The sequence below is a fragment of the Oncorhynchus tshawytscha genome, linkage group LG10 (assembly GCF_018296145.1).
Source record: "Oncorhynchus tshawytscha isolate Ot180627B linkage group LG10, Otsh_v2.0, whole genome shotgun sequence".
Classification (NCBI taxonomy): domain Eukaryota; kingdom Metazoa; phylum Chordata; class Actinopteri; order Salmoniformes; family Salmonidae; genus Oncorhynchus; species Oncorhynchus tshawytscha.
The window spans coordinates 23,039,282-23,051,388 of record NC_056438.1 but is presented as its reverse complement, the minus strand read 5'-3'; the positions used below and the strand labels follow the sequence as shown (position 1 = coordinate 23,051,388).

At 41.8% G+C, this 12,107-nt stretch overlaps 1 protein-coding gene across 4 annotated transcripts in view; it reads left to right on the top strand.

Annotated features, from left to right (window-relative positions):
- LOC112259967 (adhesion G protein-coupled receptor L3) overlaps window positions 1-12,107 on the top strand; it is a 342,605-nt gene that overhangs the window by 133,213 nt on the left and 197,285 nt on the right. For all 4 annotated transcript variants that reach the window (XM_042328358.1, XM_042328359.1, XM_024434684.2 and 1 more), the window contains exon 4: window positions 10,554-10,767. In XM_042328358.1, the coding sequence (XP_042184292.1) occupies window positions 10,554-10,767 (214 nt within the window). The remainder of the gene's footprint in view (window positions 1-10,553; window positions 10,768-12,107) is intronic.

Here is a 12,107-nt window from a genome sequence, read left to right as displayed (position 1 = left end):
ACCGCACTCTGAATTATCCCAGAAATTCCTTGAGCTGAAGAGAAATTGACCTCCACATAGTTAACTATAATTTGCTTTTTGAAGTGGAGTATCAATCTCTGAACACCCGGAAGAGCATCATCCTCCTTTTGTCATCTGCTTATTTTTTGGTCTGCTACAGCTCAGCACTTAATAGTGTTTGATTAAATTAAGCCCTTGTTGGCATTCATTTAAAGGGGCAATTCACCGCATTCTAGCCTCATATTCATCATCTATAGCACCTGTACCTGTGCAGGTCTGGTCTAAAAATCATCACCAATCACAGGTGGGGTGCCGCCGCTAACGCCATAATGGGCAGGCCACCACTCTACCAGTGTCTACAGTACATACAGTACCAGTCAAAAGATAGGACACACCTACCCATTCCAGGGTTTTACTTTCTTTTTACTATTTTCTACATTGCAGAATAATAGTGGAGACATCTAAACTATGAAGTAACACACATGGAATCATGTAGTAACCAAAGAAAGTTGTAAGCAAATCAAAATATACTTTATTTGAGGTTCTTCAAAGTTGCTTGATGACAGCTTTGCACACTCTTGGCATTCTCTCAACCAGCTCCATGAGGTAGTCACCTGGAATGCATTTCAATTAACAGGTGTGCGTTAAAAGTACATTTTAACGTGTTTGAGCCCATCAGTTGTGCTGTGAAATGGTACTGGTGGTATAGAGAAGAGAACAGCTCAAATAAGCAAAGAGAAACAAGTGTCCATCATTACTTTAATAAATGAAGGTCAGTCAATGTGGAACATTTCAGTCGCAAAAACCATCCAGCGCTATGATGAAACTGGCTCTCATGAGGACCGCCATAGGAGAGGAAGACCTGTAAAGAAACCACTACTAAAGGATACAAATAAGAAGAAGAGACTTACTTGGGCCAAGAAACATGAGAAGAAACATGAGCAATGGACATTAGACCGGTGGAAATCTGTCCTCTGGTCTGATGAGTCCAAATTTGAGATTTTTGGTTCCAACCGCCGTGTCTTTATGAGACGCAGAGTAGGTGAATGGATGATCTCCACGTGTGGTTCCCACTGTGAAGCATGGAGGAGGAGGTGTGATGCTGAGGGGGTTCTTTGCTGGTGACACTGTTGGTGATTTCTTTAGAATGCAAGGCACACTTAACCAGCATGGCTACCACAGCATTCTGTGATGATACTCCATCCATCTGGTTTGCACTTAGTGGTACTATCAATTGTCTTTCAACAGGCCCAACACACCTCCAGGCTGTGTAAGGGCTATTTGACCAATAAGGAGAGTGGTGGAGTGCTGCATCAGATGACCTGGCCTCCACAATCACCCGACCTCAACCCAATTGAGATGGTTTGGAATGAGTTGGACAACTGAATGAAGAAAAAGCAGCCAACAAGTCCTCAGCATATGTGGGAACTCTTTCAAGACTGTTGGAAAAGCATTCCAAGTGAAGCTGGTTGAGAGAATGCCAAGAGTGTGCAAAGCTGTCATCAAGGCAAAGGCTGGCTACTTTGAAGAATCTCAAATATAAAATATATTTTAGTTTAACACTTTTTTGGTTACTACATGATTTCATGTGTTAATACATTGTTTTGATGTCTGTATTCACTATCATTCTACAATGTAAAAAATAAAGAAAAACCCTTGAATGAGTAGGTGTCCAACCTTTTGACTGGTACTCTATGTGAAATGAGATGATTAATTTGAAGTTAAAAACTGAATGGCCCCTTTAGCCTCACGTTTAGCATCCACTTCACCAGCCCACCTTTAAAACTGTACATACTTATAGCAATCAGCGTAGGGACTCCCATTTTCATAATGGAACAGACAAAAACGTAAATTTTTGTCACAGTAAATATAGAAATATAGCTCTATTAGACCATATCTGCCCCCCTCCCACCCCCATTAACAGCAAGCATCAAACATTAGGTGTTGGGTGGCCAGTAGGAGGCACTCTTTCCTCTGGTCTAAAAAAAATATCCCAATGCCCCAGGGCAGTGATTTGGGACACTGCCCTGTGTAGGGTGCCGTCTTTCGGATGGGACGTTAAACGGGTGTCCTGACTCTCTGAAGTCATTAAAGATCCCATGGAACTTATTGTAAGAGTAGGGGTGTTAACCCCGGTGTCCTGGCTAAATTTCCAATCTGGCCCTCAAACCGTCACGGTCACCTAATAATCCCCAGTTTACAATTCATACCCCTCCTCTCCCCTGTAACTATTCCCCAGGTCGTTGCTGCAAATGAGAACGTGTTCTCAGTCAACTTACCTGGTAAAATAACGGATGGATTACAAGTTTCAGGCAAGAACTAGTGGTCTAGTGAGGTTAAGGTGTTACTCAGGCAGTTGATGTAGCCTCTCTAATTGACATAGCTGATTTTGTTCTCCTGTATCTCACCTTGGGGCTAATTCAGTAATTCACTGACGTAAATAGAGCTAATTTCCTCCCTCGGCATGGCTGACTGCTAGATTGACAGGTGAGGCACGTGTGTTAGTTTGTCACTAGCTCTGTCAAGCATAACTCGCCTCCCCTATACTGGCGAGCTTGGTGTGTTGCCAGGCGTTGGAAGATGTGTGTCGATGAAGAGGAGTGGGAACAAAACAAATGGCCTGTTTCCACTGGCAAGCAGAACGTGTCTTCAGACCATGCTTTCTCCCCATTAGACTGACTCATGCTAATTGCTAATTACACTAAAACCACAGTGCCGGTTGAGGCGCCAAAAGCCAACAATTGGTGTGATTTTGAAGGGCCTGTCAATCTAGGATCCACTGAAGAACACCTGGAACTGGATAGCTCTCTGTGTTTTGTTGGGTGTGCAGTCTTCGATGACAGGCATGTCATGCGGGTTTTTTTTTCTGCAGACACATCAAGGGTTCTATTGAATATTATTATTTTTTAAACAATGACATTTTTCTGCATTGCAAAGCGTGTTTGATTAATGTCTACATGTCTGAGTCACATTTTTTTATTGACTACACTCATTCAAAAGCACAGCTTACACATTGTCTTGTCTTACGGTAGTCTCCTTATCCTTTTCGATTGAGTAGACCCTTAGATTTGGATTGCCTGGGGATATATCTAAACTTAATTTACTCATTATGCTAGTTTCTCACTTAAAAATGAACAATTCTTTGTTCTTTATGGAAAAATGGTTACCGTTAAGAGCAATTTTTTAAGTAGGTCTACCCTCCATTTCCTCAAACCGTCTCGGCTTGCCACAGGTGACACAATCTCCTTCACCATAAAGCGCAAGTGGGTGTGGCTGCCTCCCTCTGCTCTAATCGAATAACGACATTATGATTCATGCGCTAATTAATCACCTGTTTTGTGGGCCGAGCAGATTCAGCTACGTGGGGAAGAGAGACAGACGTTTGATGTGTTGAATCAGCCCTTCTCTCCCTCCATCTCTCCCTCCATCCCTTCCTCCATCTCTCGATCCATCATTAATGCATTTCAATAAGAGCTCATTTGAATTGTCCGCCCTCTGTTTTGGTATATGTTGTTTGCAGCAGGAAACGAGCTGCCTCCTGGGACGAAATACTCTACCCCTTCATAATATTAGCTAAACTTTTCATACTGAAGTTTTGATTTGGTGTATTTTCCAATCCGGGCTTAATTTGAGATGGCAGGTTTATCTCAAATCATCACTGACTGTGTTGGAGCTGATGCTGTCAGAAACCGGTTGAGATTGGAAAAGTTGAATAATTGCACAAGTCCGTATAGGGACCCTTCAAAATCGTACCAGACATGTGTTGATCTCCATTATGACAGCCATTTACACAAACAAGCTCTCTAATCATAATGTCTGCAGTCGTTGGGCCCCCTTCAATCGGACAATTTTTCAGTTTCTTGGGAGATTAACTGAAATGCCTACCCCGAGGGCCTGTTTTGGTATTAATTATGACTTTTAAATGTCATTGCTAGTTAGCTCTGTCTGACCCAAAGTGCCCGGTGTCTCGGGAAGGAGGTAAGAGCGTCTGGGCTGTTCTTCAATGACCCCAAGGCCTCAGTGCCGCTCTACATGCAAGCCCTCTTGAGGACATGCAATTTACCCCCATTACTTAAGGAAATCCGCATTCAAGACCCGCAATCAAACTCATCTTTTGGTTTTCAATTTGCTGCCTCTCCGAGTGATTAGAAATCTTGGGAAGAGCGACATTTTCCTCTCAACCATTATTTCCAATGACCTTTAGAATTCCCTTTTTGGTGAGTAATTGCATTTTTAAATATTCATTTGTGAATTGTGTCATGTCTGTAGAAATGACTCGCTCTTTGTAGATTCACTGTGTGAATTAACACTTTTAGACAAGTTGAAGAAAAGTTGAAGTAAAGATATCATTCTTCACTTTAGCCTAAAAGGTGATTTGACTTCAAAGTTTTTATCAAGCAAGTTCTCCCACAATTCTGTGTATTCAGCAGAGCGCTCGTCAAGAGACCTATCCTGGGAAATTCTCAGGAGCAAGAATAAAACTACAGAAGAATATTCCTCAAGGATTACAGATAGAGAAAGTGGAACAGAATAGAACTGAGAGCTTAGATATCAGTAAGGACTCTCAATGAGACTCCGTCTTGCTTTTTAGCTATAGGTGGGTGTCTGACCTTAGATGGTGATACGGGCACACAGGCAGGATGCTGGTGTTGGTAGACAGGGAATCTGAGCCCTATCCATCGCCACTTCCGGGTACAAATGTAATTACATAGAATTGTTGACTACTCTGGTAATTCAAGTCTATTTTGGGCATTTGGTTACTTGCTTACATTAGTCGATTAGGGATTCTGGCTCCTGAATTGCTTTTTAATATTTGGGAGGAAGATATCGCTTGACGAACATTCTGAGAACTTGAAGTGAAAATAGGTTCTAGTGAGAGTCCATTTTTAAGACCCTCAAGGGATGTTGAGGTCATGCTAATAGCCCAATCAGTTGTCAATGTACATTCAGGGTAGTACATCTGATTTATTCTAATGCAGCGATGGAAATGAGCCGGGAGGGAGGGGTGGTGGTATGCTGTATTGGTAAAACATAAGCCTATCACAATAATTAAAACAAAGATGCCAAGAAAACTGAAAGCTATTTACACTATTATTTATCATGACCTCATGTCAGTGTCATAACATATTAGCAAATGGACATGAAACCTTGTGGAAGTATTGTCCAAAATGTGGTGTGGTATGACAATAACAGTGACATTTTGCCAAGACAGAGACGCGAGGACAGCAGTGGATGCATCAATTCAGGTTTCAAGTGTCGGCCTATTTCACAATTGCCGAATGTCATCCATTACACTTTTTGGTGCTTTGTAAGAGATTTCCATTTCTCAAATGGTGGGTGTAGCGCACTATATGGACGTGGGAATTCTTATAGAGTGGATGAACATGCGTAGGGAGCCTTTTGGCGTGATTGTTTGACAATCAGATGAAGACATCAAAATTCATTGGGATTCTGTATGTAATTCTATGATTAGAATTGTAAAAAAAAATGTGGAGGTTCAGTACCGAGAAGAAATGAAATCTACTTTCACCCCGGTTAAACAGTGTGCAAAAATAAATATCCCAACATCTTATTCAAACCTATTCAAACCGAATAATTCAATCAAATATATAGACTTTCAGATGTATGCTGGTGCCTTTTTTGTATCCTATCATGTTGAGTTAGCATAGCATAGATAGCATAGGCTATAGTTAGCTATGCTAGTTTCGACGCCCATCTTTGAGAATAACATGGGAACCCTTATACAGTTAATTTCTCTCAATGTCGGTCTAACATACCTTAGATGTAATATGTCTGTTGCCCATTTAATCTGGCCTATGTTTGAAGCTGCGTACAGTCCCAGTCAAGTTAGGACACACTTACTCATTCATGGGTTTTTCAAAGCTGTCATCAAGGCAAAGGGTGGCTACTTTGAAGAATCTCACATATGAAATATATTTTGATTTGTTTCACACTCTTTTGGTTACTACATAAATCCATATGCATTATTTTATAGTTTTGATGTCTTCACTTCTACAATGTAGAATGTAGTAAAAAATAAAGAAAAACCCTGGAATGAGTCAGTGTGTCCAAACTTTTGACTGGTACTGTAGGTCATGACCTTTGAAGTTTGAGACTCATTACAGTAGTGTGTGTGTGTGTGTGTGTACACACCATATATCGAAGTGTTACCAGTGAAGCACACGTTAATACCATAACTTGTGAAAAAATGTTAATATCCTACTATGAATGCTGTGATTTCAAACAACCTAGGAGGGCACAAAGATGAATTTGATCCTCTTGCCTTATAGAATAACTACGGCACTTTGCCCACTGCCCAGTGAATTGAAATAGATCAGTAATACTCAGAGAGCAAACTCATGTTTAGGAGAGCTATTCAGCAAAGCACAGTTCAATAGAACTCAAATCTGCTTATAAATTGATGTGGCTTCGCGTTTGAGAATGAGCTACTCCATAGCAAGAGAATAATATGAAACAGAATGTGGAATAAATGAGATAAGAATGAAATCATTTATTGATTTCAGGGATCGTGGAGACAAAATGGCTTTTTAAATTCAGTTTGGTACTTTATCATAAGGGGGTGGTAAGTATTTTGCAATTCTCAGTGCACCGTTTCTATGGTAACCATCCCATGCAATGGGCTGTGCATGTGCCTTTGGATAGAACTGTAAAAACATAGCCATCTGGATTTTGGGCCACATTTTGCTGCATTTATTATTTTACTATATGGATGGCATCATCCTCTCCATATAAATGACGCTTATTGTATTGTGGTGCGTGCTACAAGTATTTTATACTGACCAAATGTAAATGCAACAATTTCAACGTTTTTACTGAGTTACAGTTCATATGAGGAAATCAGTCAATTGAAATAAATAAATCAGGACCTAATCTATGGATTTCACATAACTGGGAATACAGATGCATCTGTTGGTCACAGATATCTCTTAAAAATGGGCCTCACAATGGGCTTCAGGATCTCATCACAGTATTTCTGTTCATTCAAATTGCCATCGATAAAATGTAATTGTCTTCATTATCCGTTGTTTATGTCTGCCCATACCATAACCCCACCGCCACCATGGGGCACTCTGTTCACAAAGTTGGCATCAGCAAACTGCTCGCCCACACAACACCATAACCGTGGTCTGCGGGTTGTGAGGCCAGTTGGACGTTCGGCTAAATGCTCTAAAACGAAGTTGGAGTCAGTTTATGGTAGAGAAATTAACATTCACTTCTCTGGCAACAGCTCTGGTGGACATTCCTGCATGCCAATTGCATGCTCCCTCAACTTGAGACATCTGTGCCATTGTGTTGTGACAAAATGGCACATTTCAGAGTGGCCTTTTAATGTCCCCAGCACAAGGTGCACCTGTGTAATGATCATGCTGTTAAATCAGCTTGTTGCCACACCTGTCAGGTGGATGGATTATCTTGGCAAAGGAGAAATGCTCACTAACAGGGATAAACATTTTTTTTAGAAAAATAAGCATGTTGTGCAAATGGAACATTTCTGGGATCTTTTATTCCATCTCATGAAACGTGGGATCAAAACTTTACATTATGCGTTTATATATTTGTTCAGTGTAAAGTCGTGGCCAAATGTTTTGAGAATGAGACAAATATACATTTTCACAAAGTCTGCCTCAGTTTGTATGATGGCAATTTGCATATACTTCAGAATGTTATGAAGAGTGATCAGGTGAATTGCAATTAATTGCAAAGTCCCTCTTTGCCATGCAAATGAACTGAATCCCCAAAAAACATTTCCACTGCATTTCAGCCCTGCCACAAACGGACCAGCTGACATCATGTCAGTGATTCTCTCGTTAACACAGGTGTGAGTGTTGACGAGGACAAGGCTGGAGATCACTCGAAGCTTCAAAAGAAGGGTGTTGCTTGGAATCATTGTTCTTCCTCTGTCAATCATGGTTATCTGCAAGGAAACATGTGCCGCCATCATTGCTTTGCACAAGAAGGGCTTCACAGGCAAGGATATTGTTGCCAGTAAGATTGCACCTAAATCAACCATTTATTGGATCATCAAGAACTTCAAGGAGGGCGGTTCAATTGTTTTCAAGAAGGCTTCAGGGCGCCCAAGAATGCCAGCAGGTGCCAGGACTGTCCCCTAAAGTTGATTCAGCTGTGGGATCGGGGCACCACCAGTACAGAGCTTGCTGAGGAATGGCAGCAGGCAGGTGTGAGTGCATCTGCACGCACAGTGAGGCGAAGACCTTTGGAGGATGGCCTGGTGTCAAGAAGGGCAGCAAAGAAGCCACTTCTCTCCAGGAAAAACATCAGGGACAGACTAATATTCTGCAAAAGGTACAGGGATTGGACTGCTGAAGACTGGGTTAATGTCATTTTCTCTGATGAATCCCCTTTCCGATTGTTTGGGGCATCCGGAAAAAAGCTTGTCCGGAGAAGACCAGGTGAGCAGTACCATCAGTCTTGTGTCATGCCAACAGTAAATAATCCTGAGACCATTCATGTGTGGTGTTGCTTCTCAGCCAAGGGAGTGGGCTCACTCACAATTTTGCTGAAGAACACAGCCATGTATAAAGAATGGTGCCAACACATCCCGAGAGCAACTTCTCCCAACCATCCAGGAACGGTTTGGTGACGAACAATGCCTTTTCCAGCATGATGGAGCACCTTTCCATAAGGCAAAAGTGATAACTAAGTGGCTCAGGGAACAAAAGATTGATATTTTGGGTCCATGGCCAGGAAACTCCCCAGACCTTAATCCCATTGAGAACTTGTGGTCAATCCTCAAGAGACGGGTGGACAAACAAAACCCCACAGATTCTGACAAACTCCAAGCATTGATTATGCAAGAATGGGCTGCCATCAGTCAGGATGTGGCCCAGAAGTTAATTGACAGCATGCCAGCGCGGATTGCAGAGGTCCTGAAAAAGAAGGGTCAACACTGCAAATATTGACTCTGCATCAACTTCATGTAACTGTCAATAAAAGCCTTTGACTCTTACAAAATGCTTGTAATTATACTTCAGTATTCCTTAGTAACATCTGACAAAAATATCTAAAGACACTGAAGCAGCAAACTTTGGAAATTAATATTTGTGTCATTCTTCATAGATTTTCAACACATTTCATTGTATTTATATCACTGCCTAATCAAATGTTTGACAAGCGGGCACCATGGATGCTATTTTTGTTCTTCTCTCCCTTGATTAAAAGTAGAAATGTAATAAGATCCGGATCACTTGTTTTGAGAGAGAGAGACTTCCATTAAGTAGGAGATAATTGATATGTTTCATTCCTTAAACCGGAGGAAATTTATTCAAAAGTCCGATTTCTGTTATAATGACAACTGGCTTCTAGCAACTAAGGCACTTCCACTGATACAGACTGAATTCCAAATGGCACCCTATACCCTACATAGTTCACTACATTTGACCAGACCGCTATTGGCTCTTGTCAATAGTAGTGCACTATGTAGGAAATAGGGTGCCATTTGGAATCCAAGCTGTATCAGTGGAAGTGCCTTAGTTGCTAGAAGCCAGTTGTCGTTATGGGAGGGGGTTGAAAGTGGTAACATGAAAACTTTTAGATTGTTCATAACAGCTCATATTGTAGTGGAATTTACTGGAGGGGGGAGAGAACTTCACAAGGGCATACAGTCACACAGGCAAAACACACACAGATAAATTGCTCTCACACTTCCAGGCTGTCTAGCCCCCTTCCAGCCCATGATAAATGCTTGCAGTCAGGACCCATTGTCCAGTGTTGGCGCTGCAACACAGACACTTCTGTTAAGGGGTGTTTATGAAAATCTCAAATTGTCACGGTCCCCCGCGATCTCTCAGCCCAATGTTTACATTTCCCACTCATTTTTTCATTCCCACTGTAAACACCAAACCCCTGGAGTTTCCTCTGTTCCTCTGGCAAGAGGCGAAGCAGAAATGGCATGACAGACCGCACGCAGGCTCTGGTCTCCTGGTCTCCTGCCATTTGGCTGCCTGAGGTAAACAATGACAATACTGCCAGAGCGCTAGCAGTTAACCCCTCTTTGACCCAACCGTCACCTTTCCCTGTTAAGTGGGCGTGGCCACCTCTCTCAGCTCTAATTGAATAACGACATCATGATTAATGTGTTAATTGATCACCTGCGGTGAGGATGATGGATGTTTATCATTCTCTCTCTCTCGTTCCTTTTTTTCTGTATTGGTCTTACTGGTAGGATTGTCTCATGAACATAACTAACATGCTCCCCACATACTCCTTCGCTTTGAACTATTGACCTTGCACCATATCTCTCCATATCCCTCTTCCACACAACCTACAGCCATGTTATTTTGCCTCCCACGCCCAACAAAGGCCCTGTCAGCCCCACACCCTCCGTCCCAATGTCTGACCTTGGACCTTTGCTCTATCCTCACCCTCTCTTCATATTTTGCTCTGTTTATCTTGCTCTATTGGTTAAGATATTAGGTTGGCAAGTGGGAGACACAGGTTCAATTCCCGCATGGTAAATATCCCCAGTGTTACGCAGGTTTTGCTGAGGTTATTTTCTCTCTATGTACCCACAGCCTTCAGTCGAGCTCCCATCCCCATGGCGGTGGTGAGGAGGGAGCTGTCGTGTGAGAGCTACCCCATCGAGCTGCGCTGCCCGGGCACCGACGTCATCATGATTGAGAGTGCCAACTACGGCCGCACCGACGACAAGATCTGTGACGCCGACCCAGCGCAAATGGAAAATACACGCTGCTACCTTCCCGATGCCTACAAGATCATGTCCCAGAGGTAAGAATCCAGACCTCTATATACAATGAGCTCCAAAAATATTGGGACAGTGACCCATTTGTTGTTGGCTATGTACTCCAGCACATTGAATTTTTTAAATGATACTATGACCGAGGTTAAATTGCAGCTTTAATTTGAGGGTATTTTCATCCATATCGGGTGAACGGTTTAGAAATTGCAGGTCTTTTTGTACATAGTCCCCGCATTTTAGGGGACCAAAAGTATTGGGACAAATTCACTTATGCATTAAAGTAGTAAAAAGTAAAACATGTAGTCCCATATTCATAGCACGCAATGACTACATCCAAGCTTGTGACTCCAAAAGTTTGTTGGACTAATTTGCTGTTTGTTACCATTGTGTTTCAGATTATTATTACTATAGAATGGTAAATAATGTATTGTCATTTTGGAGTCACTTTTATTGTAAATAACAATAGAATATGTTTCTAAACGCTTCTACATTAATGTGGATGCTACCATGACTACGGATAATCCTGAATTAATTGTGAATTATGATGATTGAGAAAGTTAAACACAAATATCAAACCCCAAAGACATGCTAACCTCTCACCATTACAATAACAGGGGAGCCCCAAGTGCTGCCGTTGCAATTTTGGTTACCTTTTATTGAGCCTTTGTCTGGGGTTGGCAGGGCAGAGTGGGGGGGATATCATGAACTAACTTTGTCCATTCAGGGGAACACGTCCTCATTGAAAATAATACACAATTCTCCAATGTTGATAATTTGTGTTCCATTTACATTTCTGAATTGAGTTTAATTGGAGATTAAATTGACCCTTCGCTAAGCCCCGCCCCAGAATGTTGGGCAACCAATTGCAGCGCTCCAATGGATAGCAACTGCTGTCAAGTCCAACACCTCGGACAAGCTCATGTTTAAATTGCATGAAAGCCAGTAAGGGCTATGGCAAAAACTGAATGTTTTCTTCAAAAAATACATGTTTAAATGGCTAAATAATTGAACAGTGCAGCAGGAGTACTTGCTACTCTGATTCCAGAGCCTGTTGGAGTATTTTTCAAATCTGAATATGGATCCAAATGTTTGAAGAAATCCAATGTTTGGAGTGGAAGCGGTCAAGAATTCTGTAATGTTCTCCGATTGTAACGGTTTTCCTTAGGTGAAGGAGAGGCGGACCAAAACGCAGCGTGGTGGTTATTCATGTTTTTAAATAAAGACACTAGACCTGAATAAACTAACAAAAACAATAAACGTGGAAAACCAAAAACAGCCCTAATCTGGTGCAAAACACAGAGACAGGAACAATCACCCACAAACACACAGTGAAACCCAGGCTACCTAAATATGGTTCCCAATCAGAGAC